The sequence below is a fragment of the Megalobrama amblycephala genome, linkage group LG1 (assembly GCF_018812025.1).
Source record: "Megalobrama amblycephala isolate DHTTF-2021 linkage group LG1, ASM1881202v1, whole genome shotgun sequence".
Taxonomy (NCBI): Eukaryota; Metazoa; Chordata; class Actinopteri; order Cypriniformes; family Xenocyprididae; genus Megalobrama; species Megalobrama amblycephala.
This window is the reverse complement of record NC_063044.1, coordinates 12,946,464-12,966,856: the sequence shown is the minus strand read 5'-3', so window position 1 is coordinate 12,966,856 and position 20,393 is coordinate 12,946,464. Positions and strand designations below refer to the sequence as shown.

General features: G+C 39.2%; 1 protein-coding gene and 1 pseudogene across 1 annotated transcript; both read right to left on the bottom strand.

The window, feature by feature from the left end:
• LOC125263189 overlaps nucleotides 1-18,823 on the bottom strand; it is a 29,001-nt pseudogene extending 10,178 nt beyond the window's left edge.
• LOC125263383 (putative nuclease HARBI1) lies at nucleotides 3,693-4,934 on the bottom strand. The gene has a single exon (XM_048182408.1). The coding sequence runs from the start codon at nucleotides 4,687-4,689 to the stop codon at nucleotides 3,748-3,750; it is 942 nt and encodes a 313-aa protein (XP_048038365.1). The 5' UTR covers nucleotides 4,690-4,934; the 3' UTR covers nucleotides 3,693-3,747.
• Nucleotides 18,824-20,393: the final 1,570 nt, after the last annotated feature.

Below are 20,393 nucleotides of genomic sequence, written 5' to 3'. Positions count from 1 at the left end.
TCACGCGATCATGGGTTCGATCCCAGGGAACACATGTGCTCATAAAGAGTAAATGCACTATAAATCACTAAGGGTAGGTTTAGGGGTGGGGTGGGTGTAGTCATTAATAAAATTTAATTTTGTTAAATGGAAATAGGAGAAATGGTGTAAAAAGTCCACACACTGCATTTAAATGAACACGCATTTTGATTGGTAATGACCTATAGGGTCGTTATTTTTTGGAGGACAGTCTGGTTTTTATTGTTATTTGGTATGTATCGTTTTTATTATTGTGCTGTTCGAGGAATTGAAAAGCTTTTGTGCCTCGCGTTTGCAAAGTAAACTGCCATAATGCAAAGAGGTTTAGTTTTTGGTGTAGTTTGATCTAATTAGGATCTTGTGTTTTTGTGGTAATATAGAGCTTTATTTCATTATAGAAGTCTATTTCATTAATAATAAACACAGTAATGGAACATTATTATTTTGGCGAACGTGTGTTTCTCAGATTATAAAAGTGTGTGCCCCTTATTGATGCTGCCGGTGAGAGGATGAGCGCTGCTGTGTGACACAATATGAAGCTTTCTGCCTTTGCTGAGCCAAAGTGTTCTTGAAGAAGTGTTCTCCTTAACTCGTATAAACTGGAGCCATCGACCGAGGCCTGAAGGACGATGGCTGATGATTTCAGAGCTCGTCTTGTACTTCCACTCTTCTCTGCCTTATAATCCTCTGAGCAGAAATGTTGACCGCACAGCACGCGTTTAGATCATTTTTCCACGCGTGTATTTACATCCCAGAGAATAGCGAGCCATAGCTTCAATCATTCAGGATCCTTTACAGGGAATTAGTGAAATGGTGCATCTGCCTTTGATGACACACGTAATCTCAAGACTTTAACTTTGTTGAAGCAACCGGATATTCACAAGAAATCAGTGTTTTAACTCCAATAAAATGTAGAGTTTAGCTCAAACAATTCATGTTGATTTCCTTTGCTGTACACAGTGTGGTTCTCGCGAGACTAGCACATTCTCACCGGAGCTAACGCTGCGTCTTACGTCATGAGCTGGAGCTCCACTCTCTCTCGTGTATAACGGTTAGTGGAAGATAGAGATTACAGGTTTAAGTGTAAAATATGGATATTTTTCATACACAAACGCATTGCTTCACTTCAGAAGACCTTTATTAACCCCCCAGAGCTGTGTGGACTTCTTTATAATGAATGGGTGCAATTATTTGTACTTCAGTTTTGGGCACCATCCATTCCCATTATAAAGCATGGATTATCCTGGACGTTATTTAATATAACTCTGTGTGGCGAGGGGGGGCGTGGTTCAGTGGAGTCTGCAACGGGAGAGAGCGTCAGGAGACGCGTGGTGAATGAGCGGGTTGAATGCAAATCACGAACACCTGTTTCTCGTAATTGGCGTGGAGACAGGATAAAACGCCAGGAGAAGCAGGAGCGTGTGAGAGAGAGAGGGACTGCTGACTGAGAATACACCTGATCAACAGATCTACTGGAGTGAAGCCCGTCTTTTGATGTGGAATTATTGAATGTGCGTTGCACCGTCTTTTGTTTGTTTGATTTTTCGTTCTGTGAAAATAAAGCTCAGTCAGCAGTCAAAGCCGATCCCTGTCCTCTTCCTTCCCATACACACACGAACCTCATCACACTCTGATTGTGTTCGTCTGAGGGAATAATGTCATATACACCTAAAGGATGGCTTGAGGGTGAGTAAATCATGGGGTAATTTTCATTTCTTTATAAAATATTCATTTTTCATTTACAGTAGTAGTATTTTACTGTCCCAGCGATAATTCAAATATTAGTGATCTAAAAGTATTATAGTTATTATTTATTATTAAACAGCATCATTTTGACAGATACTGTGTGTGTGTGTGTCTGTGTGTCTGTGTGTGCGAGTGTGTGTGTGTGTGTGTGTGTGTGTGTCAGAGAGTGTGTGTGTGTCAGAGAGTGCATGTGTGTGTGTGTGTGTGTGTGTGTGTGTGTAGACATACATTTGTGTAGTCCTGCTGTTATCCTGAACTCTCCCCCATGATCCACTCTAGAAAACACACACAGTGATAGTTAGTCAGTAACACTCACACATACACTCTTCTCACACACACACACTCACTCTCACACACATACACACACAACAATTTTAAATTTTGGAAAATTGTAAGGCTAAGTACATTACCAACCAGGACTGCATTTCCCAAAAGCATCGTAAGCCTAAGTTGATCGTAAAAACGATCGTACGAGTGATCTTAAAGGTCCCGTTTTTCGTGTTTTTTTTGAAGCTTTGATTGTGTTTATAGTGTGCAATATAACATGTGTTCATGTTTCGCGTGTAAAAAAACACAGTATTTTTCACATAATTTACCTATCTGTATACCGCTGTTTCCACTGTCATAAAAACGGGCTGATGACTTCCTTGTTCTATGAAGTCCCTCCTTCAGAAATACGTAACGAGTTCTGATTGTGCCAGCCATTCCTGTGTTGTGATTCAACAGCATTGATCTCTAAGTACAGCGTCAAAAGGCCAAACAAAGGTCATTGGACTGCGGGATGAAAATAACAGCGTTTCGACGACATGGCGACAAACACACTCTACAAACGCAACTCTTGTGTATTCCTGTGGGCGGAGGTTAGTCAAAAAACAGTTTTAGTGACGTCATTAAAGAAGGAAGTAGAGAGATGTAGTCCAAACTGGCCGTTCGATGTAGGCGACTTCTGTTAAATAAAATATCTCGCTTGGCATTGAACTTTGAGCTTTAAAATTTTACAGATTTTATTTATACTCTAACGACAACATTACACACTAACTAAAGTTTGAAACATGGGATCACGAAGAACGGGACCTTTAATATTAAGATCTGTTTCCCAAAAGCATCGTAACTTAAGTAGCACTTGAAAATGATCGTAGATCTACAAGTGCTCTGGAGTAATCGTAAAGCTCTAAGTGTATTGTAAGAAGACAGAGTTATGAAGTCACCTACAGGACAACTGGCAGATTACACCTTTAACTTCAACTGCATTGTGATAATATAAGGTTTTGATTGTACTTTACTGTACACTTTATTGTTTTTTTTGTTTGTTTGTTTTTTTTAATAAGGGCAGGCAACAAACAAAAATATAAATACACATCTAAATTAAATGACAACAACAAAAAAAATTAATAAAATAAGTAATGTAGGAAATATACTTCAAAGACTGGGAAAAATAGAGATAAACTCAAAAAAATCTGTCAATGACTTGCTGATGTGCACGAAAACCAGCCATGTATTGGACATTTCTTGGTTGGCCAGCATGTGGTGCCATGCCATCTTCGTCGTCGTCGTCGTCCTCCTCCTCCTCCTCCTCCTCCTCCGCCACCTCTTCATCTTCTTCCCTGTTAAATAAGGGCACTTTCATCTGAACCACAATGTTGTGCAACATAGCTGTTACATCAGCTTCAGTTTGGCTCCAGCCTCTTAAGAAGACCTCAGATGACCATCACCTGTGAAGAGACGGCGCAAATTCCTGCGAGGACTTCAGAAGACGCAATCATCTGGATCAACATTCACATTGCACAATCTCTATATCCTAATTTATTGTTAATGTAATTCATTTTTCCAGGAGCTCTTTGCTTCTACCTTCAGTTAAACTGCTAACAGTGATTGTAATTAATTACCTAAAGTATATTATTTGCTAACTACATTCTTTAAATTGTAATGTTGACATCCATTTTCTGTAAAGCTGCTTTGAAATGATATGTATCGTGAAAAGCGCTATACAAATAAATTTGAATTGAATTGAACAATTATTACTGCACAGCACTTTTGTGGAGCAAAAAGAAGACCACCGCTGGACTGGTGAATAGCCCGAAAGCGCAGCTTCCACCTCCCTATTGTGCGTTCCACGATACTATGTGCAACACGGTGTGCTTCGTTGAAATCTGTGTCCCTGTCATTCATAGGATTAGCCACAGGGGTGAAGAGATATGGCCTCAGTGGGTAACCACTGTCCCCAGGCAGCCTCCACTGTCCCTGTGAGTTTTGTGCCTCCTGACCCACAGATGAATTGGTGAACATGAAGGAGTCGTGTGTGCTTCCGGGCCACCATGCCACAATGTCTGTGATCAAACCCTTATGGTCACAGATCACCTGGCAGTTGACAGCTGCATAACCTTTGCGGCATATATATACATGGCCATCCGCAGATGGTGTAAGGATCAGGATCAAGGTACCATCGATCACTCCGATGACCTGTGGGATGTGATGATGTGTTACAAAATACTGTTGTATTTCTGTGATGTCCTGTCTTAATGATGGAAATTTAATGTGTTCCACAGCAAGTGGAAGTAATGCATTGGTGACCGCTTGAACAGCTCTTGACACTGATGCTTTACTTAATCCAAGCCTATCACCAAGTACCTGGAGAAAACTGCCTGTTGCATAAAATCTCAATGCTGCTAAGAGTTGGACTTCAGGGGACAAGGCAAAATTTCTCCTGGTGGCACGCATCAGCTGAGGTTCGATGCTATTCAGCAGTTGGGCTATTTGTTCCCTTGGCAGACGGTATCTCCCGATTATAGCCATGTCATCAAGCATATCCAAGGGGTTTTGATGCTGTATAATGAAGGCATTTAATGTCACCAATCTACTTCGTGGTCGTCTCTGTCTTTGTCTTCCTCTGAACCTTAACTGAAGAACACGCTGTAGTGCAGCCATGATTTCCTTTGCAAGTCTACTGAGGTGTAAACTCTATATACTATACTAACTTTGAAGGAACCATGTGAAGGTTATCAGGCTGTGATAGTGTTCATGTATCCCACTGCTTGTCACCAATTTCAGTAATCACATTAGGCCCTGCCCTGAAGAAAGTGAAGGTGTGGCATGCTTAGAAATTGTATAGATTACATATTCCTTGAATCTATCCTCTGTTTGGAATGACCAGAATTTGTGCTCCTTAATATGTATACATAGAACAGTGCTGGTGAGACATGTCTGCAATAAACTTTTTTTTGTGTCTGTACCTGTAGAAATGTATTGGCTAGATGAAGTACATAATTTGTACATATATTTGCTACTTTCACCTTTAATGCTACTTTCACCTTTAATATATATACTTTATATATTAGTAATATTGAAACTTACATGCTTATGAAATAATCATTAACCATTCACTTCAGAAACACTTGAAAGAACTCATAAGATTTCCTATGGTATATAACTGCTGAGGTGTTGTGGCTGCAGTCTGGACAACTGAAGATGGAGGCTGAGGCCTGGGAGGGTTGTTTGGAGGAGTAGGAGATGGTATGTGCTGGGAGATGGCAGGTGAATATAGCTCCTCTGAACATGAAGGACCTGGCTCAGGCTCAGGTTGAGTTAACCCTACTGCTCCATGGATGTCAATACCACCACTAATGCCATCTGAAGCACTTGTGCCAAGTATTGACAAGGCCTTCTCTTCCTCTGCTGTGAGAAGGGGGGACTCGTTGGTCCCACCACCTGTTTTTTTTAATTGCAGTCCTCTGCAGTGCCCTCTTCCTTTTTGCCAGACTTGCAAAATCCTGCCACTTCTTGCGGACCTCCTTACCCGATCTTTTAACCCCCCTGGTTGCTGTTAATTTAGTAGCAGTGTCCTCCCAGATGTTTTGTTTCTCCTTATTTGTATGATGTCCTTTAAATCTGGTGAAAATAACATCTTTATTCCGCTCCACCTCCTCTAGAAGAACATTTACTTCATCTTTTTGAAAGGTATCTTTTCTTGTTTTTTTTTGTTCAGCCATTTAATCAGCGCCTCAGCCTGTAGGTAGTTGCTTTATATAGACGTGTCTTGATTGCTAATCCACATCTGATGACGATTATTAGGTGAAACGTTCAGAGGACACGATTCCTTATAAGGTTATTGTAACACAGTTCGTATATACGGGAAGAAGGAGGCGGGAACCGGCGAACATTCAAACAAACTTTAATTCCAAAATAAACAATAACAAAACGAAAGTAATGCCGGCAGACCCTCGCGGACGTCTGCCGGCCACACAAACATAATAAAATAATATCCAGGCCTGGTCCTCTCTCGTTCTTCACTGTCGTCGCTCCTCTTTTTATGCTCCCGGAGCTCCTCCGTTCTCTCGCGCTGTTCTCTCATGGCTCTCGCCCACCCTGCTCGTCAGTTATATTTCAGCACTTCGCAAATGGACAGCGACTCTTAAGTAGCACTTAGAGCGCATTCTCGCAAGGTCATGTTAAGGGCATTTTTGGGGAAATGCTCGTAGAATGCGCTCTTAAGAGCTAAGATACATCGTTATTGGGAAACCCAGCCCAGGTCTGTTACGGACACAGCTCGTTCCAATAGATGATTTATTACAAAAAGAATATAAACATAATTGTGCCGCATGCATAAATCCCGCCGCCCAATTATGACAACAAGGCCTCTTATCCCAAACTCACACACGGTCCACAGGTGCAGGAAATCAGTTCTAAAAGAAAGACTCGGGAGGCAAGAGAACATTTGAATAATATTTATTTCACAGTTAGTATGCAAATTAGTAACATGAAGATGAAATGATGATGGGGTTATGTGACAAGCAGGCCGGAGCGAGAGCTGTGAGGGAACGGCGCGAGGCCAGTGGCGTGATTGCTAAGGAGTGTCACCTGCACACTGCACCGGTCGTATTTCTCATGGAGGAGCTCCGGAAGCACATTCGCAGGTTCCCGCCTCCTTTTTCCCACATAAATGAACTGCATTACACACACCTTCGGGGGTCTAGTGGAGTCCATGCCTCCACAGGTCAGGGCTGTATTGGCAGCAAAAAGGGGATCAGCACAATATTAGGAAGGTGGTTATAATGTTATGCGTGATCGGAGTAGTTTCGTATGTGTGTGTGTGAGTGTCCGGCAGCAGTGTCTGTAATAGGGTAGCTTAACTGTTTAAAGAACAGTGACTGTACACATGTGCACCTGTTTTCATCAGGTGGCTTCGAATCTTCATAAATCTTGTGTTTCGAATCAGAGGTTCGGAGCATGAATCAAACTGCCAAAGTCATGTGAACCATTGAAATTTTGAAACACTTAACGAAGCCTTGTTTACTAAAATTATGTGACTTAAACACTCCAAACCTTTGATTTGAAACACAAGATTCGTGAAGATTCAAAGCTTCATGAAGCAGCGTTTTGAAATCACCCATCACTAGATATTGTTGAATAAAGTCTTTGCTTTTCGTGTGCCAAAAAAAAAAAATTCTCATCGCTTTATAATAGTAAGGTTTAACCACCATAGTCACATGGACTGATTTTAATATGTCTTTAGTAACTTTCTGGGCAATGTAAGTGTTGATTGTCTTTCTGGCAATGCAGGCCTCACTGAGCCATCGGATTTTATCAAAAATGTCTTAATTTGTGTTCCAAAGATGAATGAAGGTCCTACGGGTGTGGAACAACCCAGGTGTTTTTTTGCACATCCTTACTTATTTGAAAAAGAATATACAGAGAACGAACTAAAAGAGATAGAAGAGGCTGCAACACAACCACAGCCACAAGCTTCTGAAAGACAATGGAGAGCTGGTGGTGTAGATGTCATCAGTGCCAAGCGATGCCTACTGAACAAGACAGTGTAGTGCATCGATTGTGATATTGTCATGCCACAACTTGAAAGTTTGAATAATTCATGCAAGGAAACGACTCGTATCACCACACGCATGTGTTGTGGTGCTCTTGTTAACGTGCGTCAGAGACTGATATGGAAGAAAGGAAATTGTTAAATAAAGTCGTCATTTTGTTTTTTTGGCACACAGAAAGTATTCTCGTTGCTTCATAAATTTAAGGTTGAACCACTGTAGTCACATGGACTGTTTTAAAGGTGCCCTCGAATGAAAAATTGAATTTATCTTCGGCATAATTAAATAACAAGAGTTCAGTACATGGAAATGACATACAGTGAGTCTCAAACTCCATTGTTTCCTCCTTCTTATATAAATCTCATTTGTTTAAAAGACCAGGAGAATCTCAACATAACACCTGACTGTTACGTAACAGACGGGATCATTAATATGTAAGCCCCCAATATTTCCATATGCCAGCCCATGTTCCCAACATTATGAAAGGGATTAGACAAGGGCAGGCAGTGTAAACGTCTGGATCTGTGCATAGTCGAATCATCAGACTAGGTAAGCAAGCAAGAACAACAGTGAAAAATGGCAGATGGAGCAATAATAACTGACATGATCCATGATATCATGATATTTTTAGTGATATTTGTAAATTGTCTTTCTAAATGTTTCGTTAGCATGTTGCTAATGTACTGTTAAATGTGGTTAAAGTTACCATCGTTTCTTACTGTATTCACGGAGACAAGAGCCGTCGCTATTTTCATTTTTAAACACTTGCAGTCCGTATAATTTATAAACACAACTTCATTCTTTATAAATCTCTCAAACAGTGTAGCATTAGCCGTTAGCCACGGAGCACAGCCTCAAATTCATTCAGAATCAGATGTAAACAATATAACAGTATACAATACTCACATAATCCGACGCATGCATGCCGCATGCATGACGAACACTTTGTAAAGATCCATTTGAGGGTTATATTAGCTGTGTGAACTTTGTTTATGCACTGTTTAAGACAAGCGCAAGATTCGTGGGCATGGAGCACGAGATTTAAAGGGGCCGCACAGCATAAATCGGCCCGTTTATAATGATGCCCCAAAATAGGCAGTTAAAAAAATTAAGAAAAAAAAACTATCTGGTATTTTGAGCTGAAACTTCACAGACACATTCAGGGGACACCTTAGACTTATATTACATCTTTTAACACTCTGGGGTCGGCGGTCACGCCAGCGTGATCACCGTGTTTTTTTTCTTATCAGTGTGAAAGAGACTCAAAATACTCCGTCAATGTTGCACATACAATTAAGAGTTATACACCATTTTAATCTGTGGAATATATTCTTTTATTTGTGTACACTCAGAGTAAAAAGAAAATGCTGTGCTTTTTGTAAAATAAAGAAAATAAACATGATGCGTGATCTCTCGTCTCCCTCTGAACGAAGTCCAATCTGATAGTTCTCAGAAAATGAACTGTAACTTAGTGAATACTAATCACAAAAAATTCATACTTATGTCTAACAAAACGTTGAAATGCCAGGTTTTAAATCGTGTAAGTCAAATCGAAAACAAACATTCAAACTGTGTTTATGTAATCAAAAAACAAAAGAGAGCCATGTCAGAAGTCCGTGATTCAGCTCATTACCCACTAATGCGGCCACGCCCACGGAGCCAGCGCTATTCAGAGCGCCCTCCGGCTGCAGTATGAATTATACATAGAGATAACATAGAGATAACAATGAATATTAAATAAATTTAACTCCTCTGTATAGAAAATTGACATAAATATATGAGAATCCAATATTTCTCCAAATGTGCATGCCTTTAAACTAAAAGCCTATATTCAGACTATTTGCATCGCAGAAATACATTATATTTTAAAGTATAATATAAAACCATTATTTTATATTGTAATAATATTTTTCTGTATGTTTAATATACCATGATGAGCTTGAGACATCACAGAAGGTTTCTTTCACAGCCTACCTGACTGAAATGCCTCATTAATATGCAAGTCTTTTCAGGTCATTACTATGCGATTCTTTTGTCTTCTCAGGTGAGAATTCATGGTGATTCACGCCTCCACGCATACTGTGTTTCTTGGCAAAAAGTGTCTTACAAAAACTAAATCAATATATTGTTATAAATGAAAGAGTAGTCAGCATAATTTTTACATAATTTTGAAGCAAAAACTCTACTCTACAACCTCCAATACCCTAAAGTATTGTAAACACAGATTTAATGTACTTTTTTTGGCCTTATTTCAGTGACTTAAGTTTTTTGTTTTTTCAATAACCACGCATAAACGTTATTCCTTCAAAAACACAAACATGTACATACATGTTCCTCACATATTATTGTAGCCTAGTTTGTGCTGAATACAGTGTAATGAGACTTTTGTCATTAATATGTTTATGAACAACTGAAAAAAGCACAAATGTCAGGGCATGTCAAAACTTCTCCAGGCCCCAAAAATCCTCAGACCCCTGAGGGTTAAAAACATGTTCTAGGGGACCTTTAAATATGTCTTTACTACCTTTCTGGGCATTGAAAGTGTAATTTAACTTGCTGGCTATGCAGGCCTCACTGACCCATCGGATTTCATTAAAAATATCTTAATTTGTGTTCAGAAGATGAACAAAGGTCTTACAGGTGTGGAGCAACATGATAGAGATGCGCGGTTTGCGGTTACAGCCGCGGACTCCGCGGATAAACCGCGGATCGGGCGGATGAGGTGACGAAAAATAATATTTTAATTAAATTCGGGCGGGTGGCGGGCGGTTGAACCAGGGGCGGCACCAGTCGATTTTGCCGGGGCTTCAGCCCCGAATGTTTTGAGTCAAGCCCCGAATGTAATGACTGTCACTGAGCATATGAAACTGGAGAATAGCCTATGTAAACCCCCGAAATCATAAGTTGCTTTATTTCATTGCGCTTTGGCTTTGCATATACTGCATACAGGCATCCATACACCGGCAGCGCTTTCTCTCTCTTCTCTCCAACAGCGCGTTCACGCCATGGTTCACGCACACCGCAGCTGAACACAGACACGCCTCCTGTCAGCGCAGCGGCAGGCCTCGAGACTCTCGTTCGGTCCGGTTGAAGGGTTTTTGTTATGATGTGAACAGCTGATATTACAACTTTAGCACATTTGTCAGCTAAACATTCATTCAGTGTTTCCCATTAATGACCCTGTGCCGCCACCACTGTTTCATCATAAACCGAAAATTTAAAACATAGGCCTACAAAGCTTAAATTGTCTCTAAGTTGTATTTTACCAACGAACTAAAATCGAAACCGTGATATGCCAAATACAGTGCCAAATAATGTACATTTTCTGAACAACAATACTACAACAAAAGCTCCTTTCATGTCAGTAAAGCTGTTAACAGAAAATTAAAATGTCATTCACTTATTTTATTCGAGCTTTCTATCTATTTGCTAAAAAATAAAGTGAAATAGGCATTTAGTAGTAGGCTAAATAGCAGCATGTTGAAATGATGTGCCAAAATGCGTTTTCTATTAGGCTACAATGAAATATTGTACAGTACAGTGAGTTTAATTAGGCTATTTATTTATTTTTGTCCCTGTGCGCCGATCGGAGACGGAGTTCACTGCTGATATTCTGAGAGCTTTCTAGTCTCGCGGCTGTCATCAGCAGCGCCTTGAATCGCCCAATCAGCGGATGGCGGGCGGGTGCGGTTTTGAAAATTGGTCAAAAACTTTGGTGCGGATGGATGGCGGACGGATGATGAGTTTTGTGATGCGGTTGCGGATGAAATAATAGCCCATCCGCGCATCTCTACAACATGAGGGTGAGTAATAAATGAAAGAATTTGGGTGAACTAACCCTTTAATTCTGTAAAGCCCTTGTACAGCTGTGTTGTGTACAGCCTGGATGAAAGTTACCATTGTGTTAGGAACAAATAAACTTCCTTTGGATGAAGCTGATTGGATCCTGTGTTTTGACCAACACCCCTTGAGGAAAGCTATCGGACATCACTTACTACAGTCCTTTTTCAGGCATACTACATTAATTGTGAAACTATTTTACTGATGAAGTCGTGGGGCAGCACTGACACATTTCTGTGTATGTGTATGTTTGAATATGTGTGTGTTAGTCTGTCTGTACTGCATTTGTGTTCCTTTGTATTGGACATAGAGAGGGAAAAATCATGCTCTAATTTAGTTGAGACCTGCCTGGAACTACTTTAGCTCTGCATTTACTTGACAATATTTGAGCACTTTAAAAAGTTTGTCAAACAATCAGAATCAAGCATTCAACAGCCCTGTAGTGTAACTGCAGCTAAACCTCTGTTTATTCTCAGTAAGAACTTTTGTAAATGTATGAAATAAATAAAATCAAACTCTTCCAGCTCAACATACTTAAGTAAGCAGTTTTGATGGTTGAATTTATCAATGAATGACTCTCCTGGGTGATTGTAGCTCAGGTCCAGCTCTCTCAGGTGTGAGGGGTTCGAACTCAGAGCTGAAGACACATAACCACAGCCTTCCTCTGTCACCATACAGCCAGACAATCTACAAACACACACAGCAACAGTACACATGACATTAGTTTGACAATCAGACCAGTCACTATCACGCACTGACCTGAGCAGTTTGTATGCTGTTATTTTCTGTAGATTCAGTAATTAAAGTAACAAAAGTGTTTGTGGAAGTGTACCAAAGTATTCATTCAATTTTCTAAACTTGTACAGTAGTGGAGCATGTGCCATTCACAATAGCAAATTTGATTCCATCCGCTGAATCGTTGATTTTCTATGGCGAGCAATCAACTGTGTTGGGCTTGTTCAGCCGGTGACAAGTCAAGAATCTGAAGAACGATTCAATGAATGATTCAAGTAGGGATGTCCAGATCTGATCACGTGATTGGAAATCGGGCCCGATCACGTGGTTTCAGACTCGATCGGAATCAGACGTTACCTCCTGATCAGGACTCGGATATATATGTATATATATTCTCATTATTTTTTAACACATCTATAGTTATGCTGTGGCACAGAGTTAGACCTTTTTGACTCCACACAGAAACAGCAACGCGTGCGGCATGACATCACTTTGTTGCAGAGATGCTATTGGTTAAATGCCGGCAAAGTAGAACATGGAAGCAGCTTGAAGCGGAAAGCGCGAGTATGTCTGCGGTCTGTAGGTATTATAAAGTTGATGACAACAACATTGCCATAGCAAACTGTGATGACAGTAAGAGTTAGGAGTGCAGTTCCTGGCTTTGCAAACACTGTGGCACTTTTATTTTTTTTATTTGTTTACATGCCTGCCGGGTGTTTTAAGTTGAGGTGCTATTTGTTTTTATATTAGACTTTTTTTATATTTACTGTTGCACTAAAGTCCAAAAGTGAAGAATTTATGTTATGTATTACTTGATTGTTCAAGCTACATCACAGAAGTGCTCTGTTTGTTAACAGAGTTGTTGAATGTTAAAATAATGAATTAAAAATGGGTGAATAAAAAAAAAAAAGGAATATCCTGGATCTGTTTTTTCGCTCTTCTTTATTCTTTTTTTATGTATTATAGAAGTATTGGATCAGGACTCGGTATTGGTAGATACTCATAATCAAATGACTCGGACTCGAGGGCAAAAAAAACCTGATCGGGACATCTCTAGATTCAAGCAAATCCATATTTGTACGAGTACGAGTACAAGTACATGAGCTTGGTATCGGGCCCGATCAATTTCCATTGACTATTTCCATTACATCGAGAACAAATGTCACATTCGGTTATAATCATTTAACGTGATAGCATATTGTTAATTATTTTAAAATCATTTACCTCAGTATCTCCAGCTGACAGTTTGAATTCTTCAGCCCATCAGAAAGAAGCTTCACTCCTGAATCCTGTAGATCATTGTTACTCAGGTCCAGCTCTCTCAGGAAGGAGTTTGAGGATTGTAGAACTGATGACAAACTCTCACAACACTGAGCAGTGAGATTACATATGGAAAATCTGAACAATAAAGACAAAATGTAATTGCATACAGAATCAATCTTAGCTGTGTGTTTATAAATAATTAACTTAATGGAAAATAAATAAATAAAGCATTTAAACTCAAACCTCATTATCTCCAGGTGACAGTTTGGACTTTTTAGCCCCTCAGAAAGAAGCCTCACTCCCGAATCCTGTAGATCATTGTTACTCAGGTTCAGCTCTCTCAGGAAGGAGTTTGAGGATTGTAGAACTGATGACAAACTCTCACAACACTGAGCAGTGAGCTTACATATGGAAAATCTGAACAATAAAAACAAAATGTAATTGCATACAGAATCAATCTTAGCTGTGTGTTTATAAATAATTAACTTAATGGAAAATAAATAAATAAAGCATTTAAACTCAAACCTCATTATCTCCAGGTGACAGTTTGGACTCTTCAGTCCATCAGAAAGAAGCTTCACTCCTGAATCCTGTAGATCATTGTTACTCAGGTCCAGCTCTCTCAGGAAGGAGTTTGAGGATTGTAGAACTGATGACAAACTCTCACAACACTGAGCAGTGAGATTACATATGGAAAATCTGAACAATAAAGACAAAATGTAATTGCATACAGAATCAATCTTAGCTGTGTGTTTATAAATAATTAACTTAATGGAAAATAAATAAATAAAGCATTTAAACTCAAACCTCATTATCTCCAAGTGACAGTTTGGACTTTTTAGGCCATCAGAAAGAAGCCTCACTCCCGAATCCTGTAGATCATTGTTATTTAGGTCCAGCTCTTTCAGGAAGGAGTTTGAGGATTGTAGAACTGATGACAAACTCTCACAACACTGAGCAGTGAGATTACAGCACTGTAGCCTGTGTAGCGAACAAAACAATCAGTGATATCAATGCTTCTTAAGTAGTGTTTATAATCTAGAGCATAGATAACTTGGAAAAACCTTTGACTGTAGCGATGTATGCAAAGCTAAAACAATTTTCATAAAACATCAAACCTGTATTTTCAGTTTCTTTAATTTATGATACAATTAAGAATAATAAAAAGGGTTCAACTTGTCTGATGGTGGAGACACTTTGGCATTTAATATCATCACACACATTGATTTACATTTACTCGTTTTTCTGAACTGTCTAAGTCATCCATGTAAAAAGAAGTCCCAACTACAAAAGACCATCAGTGCATATAAATGAATGTAATGAAGACTCTTACAGTGCTTTTTTTGTGGTTTTGATCACTGGCAGCAGTCTTATCACTGCTTCATCAGATCTTCTGTATTTCTGCAGTTCAAACTTCTCTTGAGTCTCTTCTGACATCAGGAGCACAAACACCAGACCAGACCACTGAGCAGAGGAGAGATTCTGTGCTGAAAGATTTCCTGAGCTCAGATTCTTCTGGATTTCTCCAAAAAGTTATCTTTCAGTTCACTCAGACAGTAGAAGAGATTGATGGTCCTCTCCACTGATTTCTCCTTCTCTATTTTCTTTTTGATATAATCAACAGTGTTTTTCATATTCTCTGTTTTGAGTTTCAGTCCTGGTACTAATTCCTTCAGGTCACTCTGATTGGACTCCAGAGAGAGACCCAGGAGGAACCGGAGGAAAAGGTCCAGGTGTCCGTTCTCGCTTTGTAAAGCCTTGTTGATCACAGCCTTATGAAGCTGAAACTGTGTCTTTCTGGACAGTGTCCATGTCAGTTTTTCTCTCTGGACTGAAAAAGTAGCTTTGCTTTCTCATCTTTGCTAATCAAAAACACATAGAGAGCAGCAAGGAATTCCTGGATGCTGAGATGAACGAAGCTGTAAACGTTTCTTGCTGAAACAGCTTTTTCCTCCTGAAAGATCTGAGTGCATAACCCAGAGAACACCGACCCTTCACTGGCATCTAGTCCACATTCCTCAAGATCTTCTTTGTAGAAAATCAGATTTCCTTTCTCCAGCTGTTGAAAGGCCAGTTTCCCAAGCTTCAGAATAATCTCATCAAAAGACCTGGCATTGGCTTTAGGTTCAGGGTAATCACTGTATTTTGCTGTCATCTGTTGCTGCTGAGTAAGTAAGAAGCTTGTGTACATCCCTGTGAGAGTTGTGGGTGTTTTGTCATTGCTCTCTCGAGCCAGTAGAGGCTGAAGAACAGTGAGAGAGATCCAGCAGAAGACGGGGATGTGGCACATTATGTACAGGCTCCTGGATTTCCTGATATGACGGATAATGTTTCCAGCAACCTCAGTACTGCTGTTTTTATTGAAGTATTGCTCTTTCTGCTCATCGTTGAATCCTCGCACCTCTGTCACCTGATCAATGTAGTTTCGAGGTATCAGACTGGCTGCTGCTGGTCTGGATGTGATCCAAATGAGTGCAGAAGGAACCAGATGTGTCTTAATGAGGTTTGTTATTATCTTACTCAATGTTGTTTTTTCTTTAACATCTGTAAATCCGTCATCCTCTTTAAAGTTCAAAGGGAAGCGACATTCATCCAGCCCATCAAAGATGAACATGATTTTACCGTCACCATCAGGAAGAGAGGGCAGGTCTTCAGGATTACTAAAGAAGTATTTGTTAAGAAGTCCTATAAGACTGTACTCTTCTTTAATCAAATTCAGTCTACGGAATGGAAGCGGGAAAATTAAGGCAATATCCTGATTTTCTGTTCCTTTGGCCCAGTCAAGGATGAATTTATTGACAGAGACTGTTTTTCCTACCCCTGCGATGCCCATTGTCAGCACTCTTCTGTTTCGTTGACCCTCGTGGACTTTAAAAATGTTATTGCACTGGATTGGTGTGTCCTTGGCATCAAATTGTTTGAATTCGATCTGTCTCACCTCATGTTCACTCAGTATTCCTCCAGTCTCATTCTCCACCACATATAGATCAGTGTAAATATTGTTCAGGTATTTCTGATGACCAGTCTGAGAATTACCAACCAATATTCGTTCATACTCTTGTTTTAATTTGACCTTCAGTCTCCGGCTGATCTCATGAAGAGCAGCTTTACTGTCCTCTGCAGCTGAGCCTTTGAGAAAGAGGGAAAAAATCAGCAAAAAGTGATCAGTTTTGAAATAAAATAATAAATCTATATGTAAATTCTAATATAGTCTGTGATTCCTATTACAAAAATAACAACTGCACATGTGTGGTAACCTGAAAACTGTGCTTCTAACTCATTCAAATGAATCACACTCATACTGTAACAGTGTTTAAATGTAGTCTTACACAGACTATGCTTAAGTTGACTACATTTGCAGTCATGGAAATGCCTTAACTCATGTCGACTCGCATACAGGTACAGTGTCGACTCGACTGCAGTGCTCGTAAATGTAATCAAAGTAGCCTATTATTAGCCCTATTAAATATTCTTTTGCATTTCTCTCTTGCGCTTGGGAGTTTGTTGTCATTTTCTCTGTGCTCATATATTAATATTCATTGTTCTTTATAATGAGTGTGCTGTATGTCTGTGCTTCATTAGTTGTTCTCTCCCCTCTTCCCCCCTCTACACAACCACTTTTCCAGAGCTTTACACACCCATTTTAACAGAGTTTTTCCAGCTCAGAGGTGTGAACGACCAGGCTAAAACATTGATTACTTTCACTTTAGACATAACCATCTGTGTTTATGTAAATCTTGTGTGTATTTGACAGTATTAGCACAATCAGATGTAATCGGGCGCTGTTTGACAGGCTTTTAGTGTGCGCGCTTCGGGTGTACACGCTCGGAAAAAACGCATGTCAGAACAGCATGCGAATTAAATGTTTAACCGGCAAAGCACGTGCAAATAATGAACTTTTGTGATTGTGAATAAGTGCAGTGTCCTGTGAGTGTAACTCTACTGCTGCGTTAACATGTGACGTAGGGCTGCACGATATTGGAGAAATCTGACATTGCCGATATATTTCTGCGGATACATATTGCGATATGAAATAAATTAGGAAAGAATAATTCTAGAATGACTGGGGTGATTTAATGAAATAAATATTTTTCAGGTAAGTATTCAGGTCCAGAAAATGAATAATCCAATGTAAAAATAACACTACATAGTCTACACTGTATAAATTTAATATAATTAATCTGTGTTAAAGCTGCAAAAACGATTTTCTCTTTGTATTTTGTTGTTTGTTAACATTCATGACACAGAAAGCAGCAAGCCTGCTGTGACTTAAAGACCGAATGCGCGGATCCTGTATAATGATACACATCCGTTTTCTTTGTTTGGGTTACCTAAGCCATAAGCAACTGTGTTTACAAGGACATTTTGACATAATTCTGCATGTATATGTCTGTTTAAGTGAAGTAGATGCGGAAGTGAACGTAATTTGGTGTTCACGTGCATCTGCGTGGCTCTGTGTGACAGGACCTAAACAACGTGCAACTTTGGTTAAACTTTGCAATTCCTGCGATGCGACTATCGTGGATGTGCATATCACAATATCGATGCTAAAACGATGCGTCATGCAGCCCTAATGTGATGTGAATGTACGTCGAGTTGTACAGTATTATTGGGATGAAGGGCCAATAGAATTGCAACTTATTGCGCGCTGTAAAAATCCAAATCAAGCTGTCATTTCAAATTGGATGCGGTTGTCACTCCCGTAAATAACCGTACTGTGTGTGAACGTAACCTTTTACTTAAGTGTGAACGTAACATAAACTTTTGTACTGTGAAACAGGCTATGTCGATTAATACTGCAACTATGTCGATTAATACAACAAACGTGTCTGTTGGTGTTAGTCAGCATCTGTCAGTACAGCGTGAGAGAATACGACTGTTGTACCTTGATCTGCTGTGTGCTTCTCCGTCTGTCTCTCTGAGGCTTTTTGTGGTGCTGTGTGGAGAGAGAAAAGGAGAGAAGGTAAAAATGAAGGACAAAATATACATATAAACTAAAGAAAAGACTGGTATGTAGCCAAAGCATGACTGCCCATGAGCAATACTGTCATAAAACAAACTTCATTAGTTGTGTCTCAGTAAGCGCTGTTGATACCGTTTCCTGCAGTGTTGTAGATGAAGGTCACTGGGCCTGTGAAGTTGTTTCTATTGAGTAAAGGGGCATTTACAGTTGCTCCTGTTTCAGCATTCACATCAACACTGACTTCACTGTGAGCGCTGCTGCTCATCTGGTCTAGAACAGAGAGAGAATAATGACATTTATTAAATGAAAACTTTAATATTATACATTGATATTGTCTTTCCTTCATTACCTTCCTTGTGTTTCAGCTTTTCTTCTTCCATCTCATCTAGCGTGTCACAATGCTGATCAGCAGATGCCATCGTCCTTCACTGACTCATTCACTGCTGATGAACATGAAGAAAAACAGTAACATTTTACAACAAGGTTCATTTGTTAGCTTTAGTTAATGTATTAACTAACATGAACTAACAATGACATTTGGTACTGCATTTATTAATCTTTTATAATGTTAGTTAATAAAAATCCAGCTGTTCAATGTTAGTTCACAGTGCATTAACTAATGTTAACAAATATAACTTTTGATTTTAATAATGTATTAGTATAGTAACTATTGATTTGTTTAATGTTATTTTGAAACTAACATTAACTAAGATTAATGCTATATAAGTGTTGTTCACTCTTAGTTCATGATAACTAAGTTAACTAATAGCTAAAGCATTTAACTGTTTACTAATGAAACAATAAGTCCGCTTTTACCAGAGGCACTTTCAAAAAATAAAGGTACAGTTTGAAAATAAATAAATAACTTTTTTTTTTTTCAAATAGTCAGTGAAAGCAGGTGTTGAACCTTCAGAAAATGTTGAGTACGTGTGGAGGTCAAACTAAATATTTAGTTGAAGTATATACACAACTCCATTACTCCTCTAGACCAGGTGAAAGTTCTCCATTTTCCAAGTTAGAAATATTATAAGTTATTGGTTTGCTGGCAGTGTTCAGGACTCAGACACACTCTCACAGTTTAAATCTTGAACATAGACTCATGTCTTTAGCCTGAAACACACCTAACTTATGTCTTAACCTTGTAGTAACGCTGCTTCAGTCAGGCCTGAGGGAATCACACTGTGAAACATGAATCTCACTCCACTAACATCATCAAAATGCGTAAATAAAGCTCTGTAAAAACATAACTTGAACCTTACATGGTCCTATCCTATTTATGCATGCTCTGGTGCAAATATAAAAAGCAAGTCTGGACCTGTCATTGTTAAATTATTATAAATCATTATAAACCAATCTCAAAATTGGTTTAAAACATAGATATCAACAAAATCTATGTTTTGACTGCAGAAGAAACAAAAGAAGCGTCTGAAGTGCATTTAGATGTATTTACAGTTTTTTTAATGAAGCTCAGGTGTGCAATTACATATATAATGTTATGAGATTAATGGGCCACACTTTAGATTCGGGTCCAATTCTTCTTTTCCTATTTGCTGTTAAAACTTATGTTTAGATCCATATCCTCATGTTGGACAACTGCTATTCTGTTATATGATTTTAAGAGTATGAGGATCCATGCAAAATTGATGTCATATGGACAAAAGATATAATGCTACAGATTGTTACAGATCCCTTGTTCCCCTGGACTCCATATCCCAAGATCCTCCTGTTCTCCTCACCTGCACTCACTTCCCTTGTCAGTTCCTCATCATCACGGATCACCTGCACCTGGACGCTATTGTCAGCACTCCTATATATTGCACTCACTCCCTGCACTCCTTGTCCGTTCTCTGTTGTGTTAACGTGTATGTTTGGTGTTCCTGCCTTGGTTTATTCTAGTAAAAGTATATGTATTGTGGAAATCCGTATCTGCCTCATCTCTCTACACCAGTACCGTAACAGAAGAACGGACCAAAACCGACTGGATTTTCCACAAAAAAAAAAAAAAAAAAAAA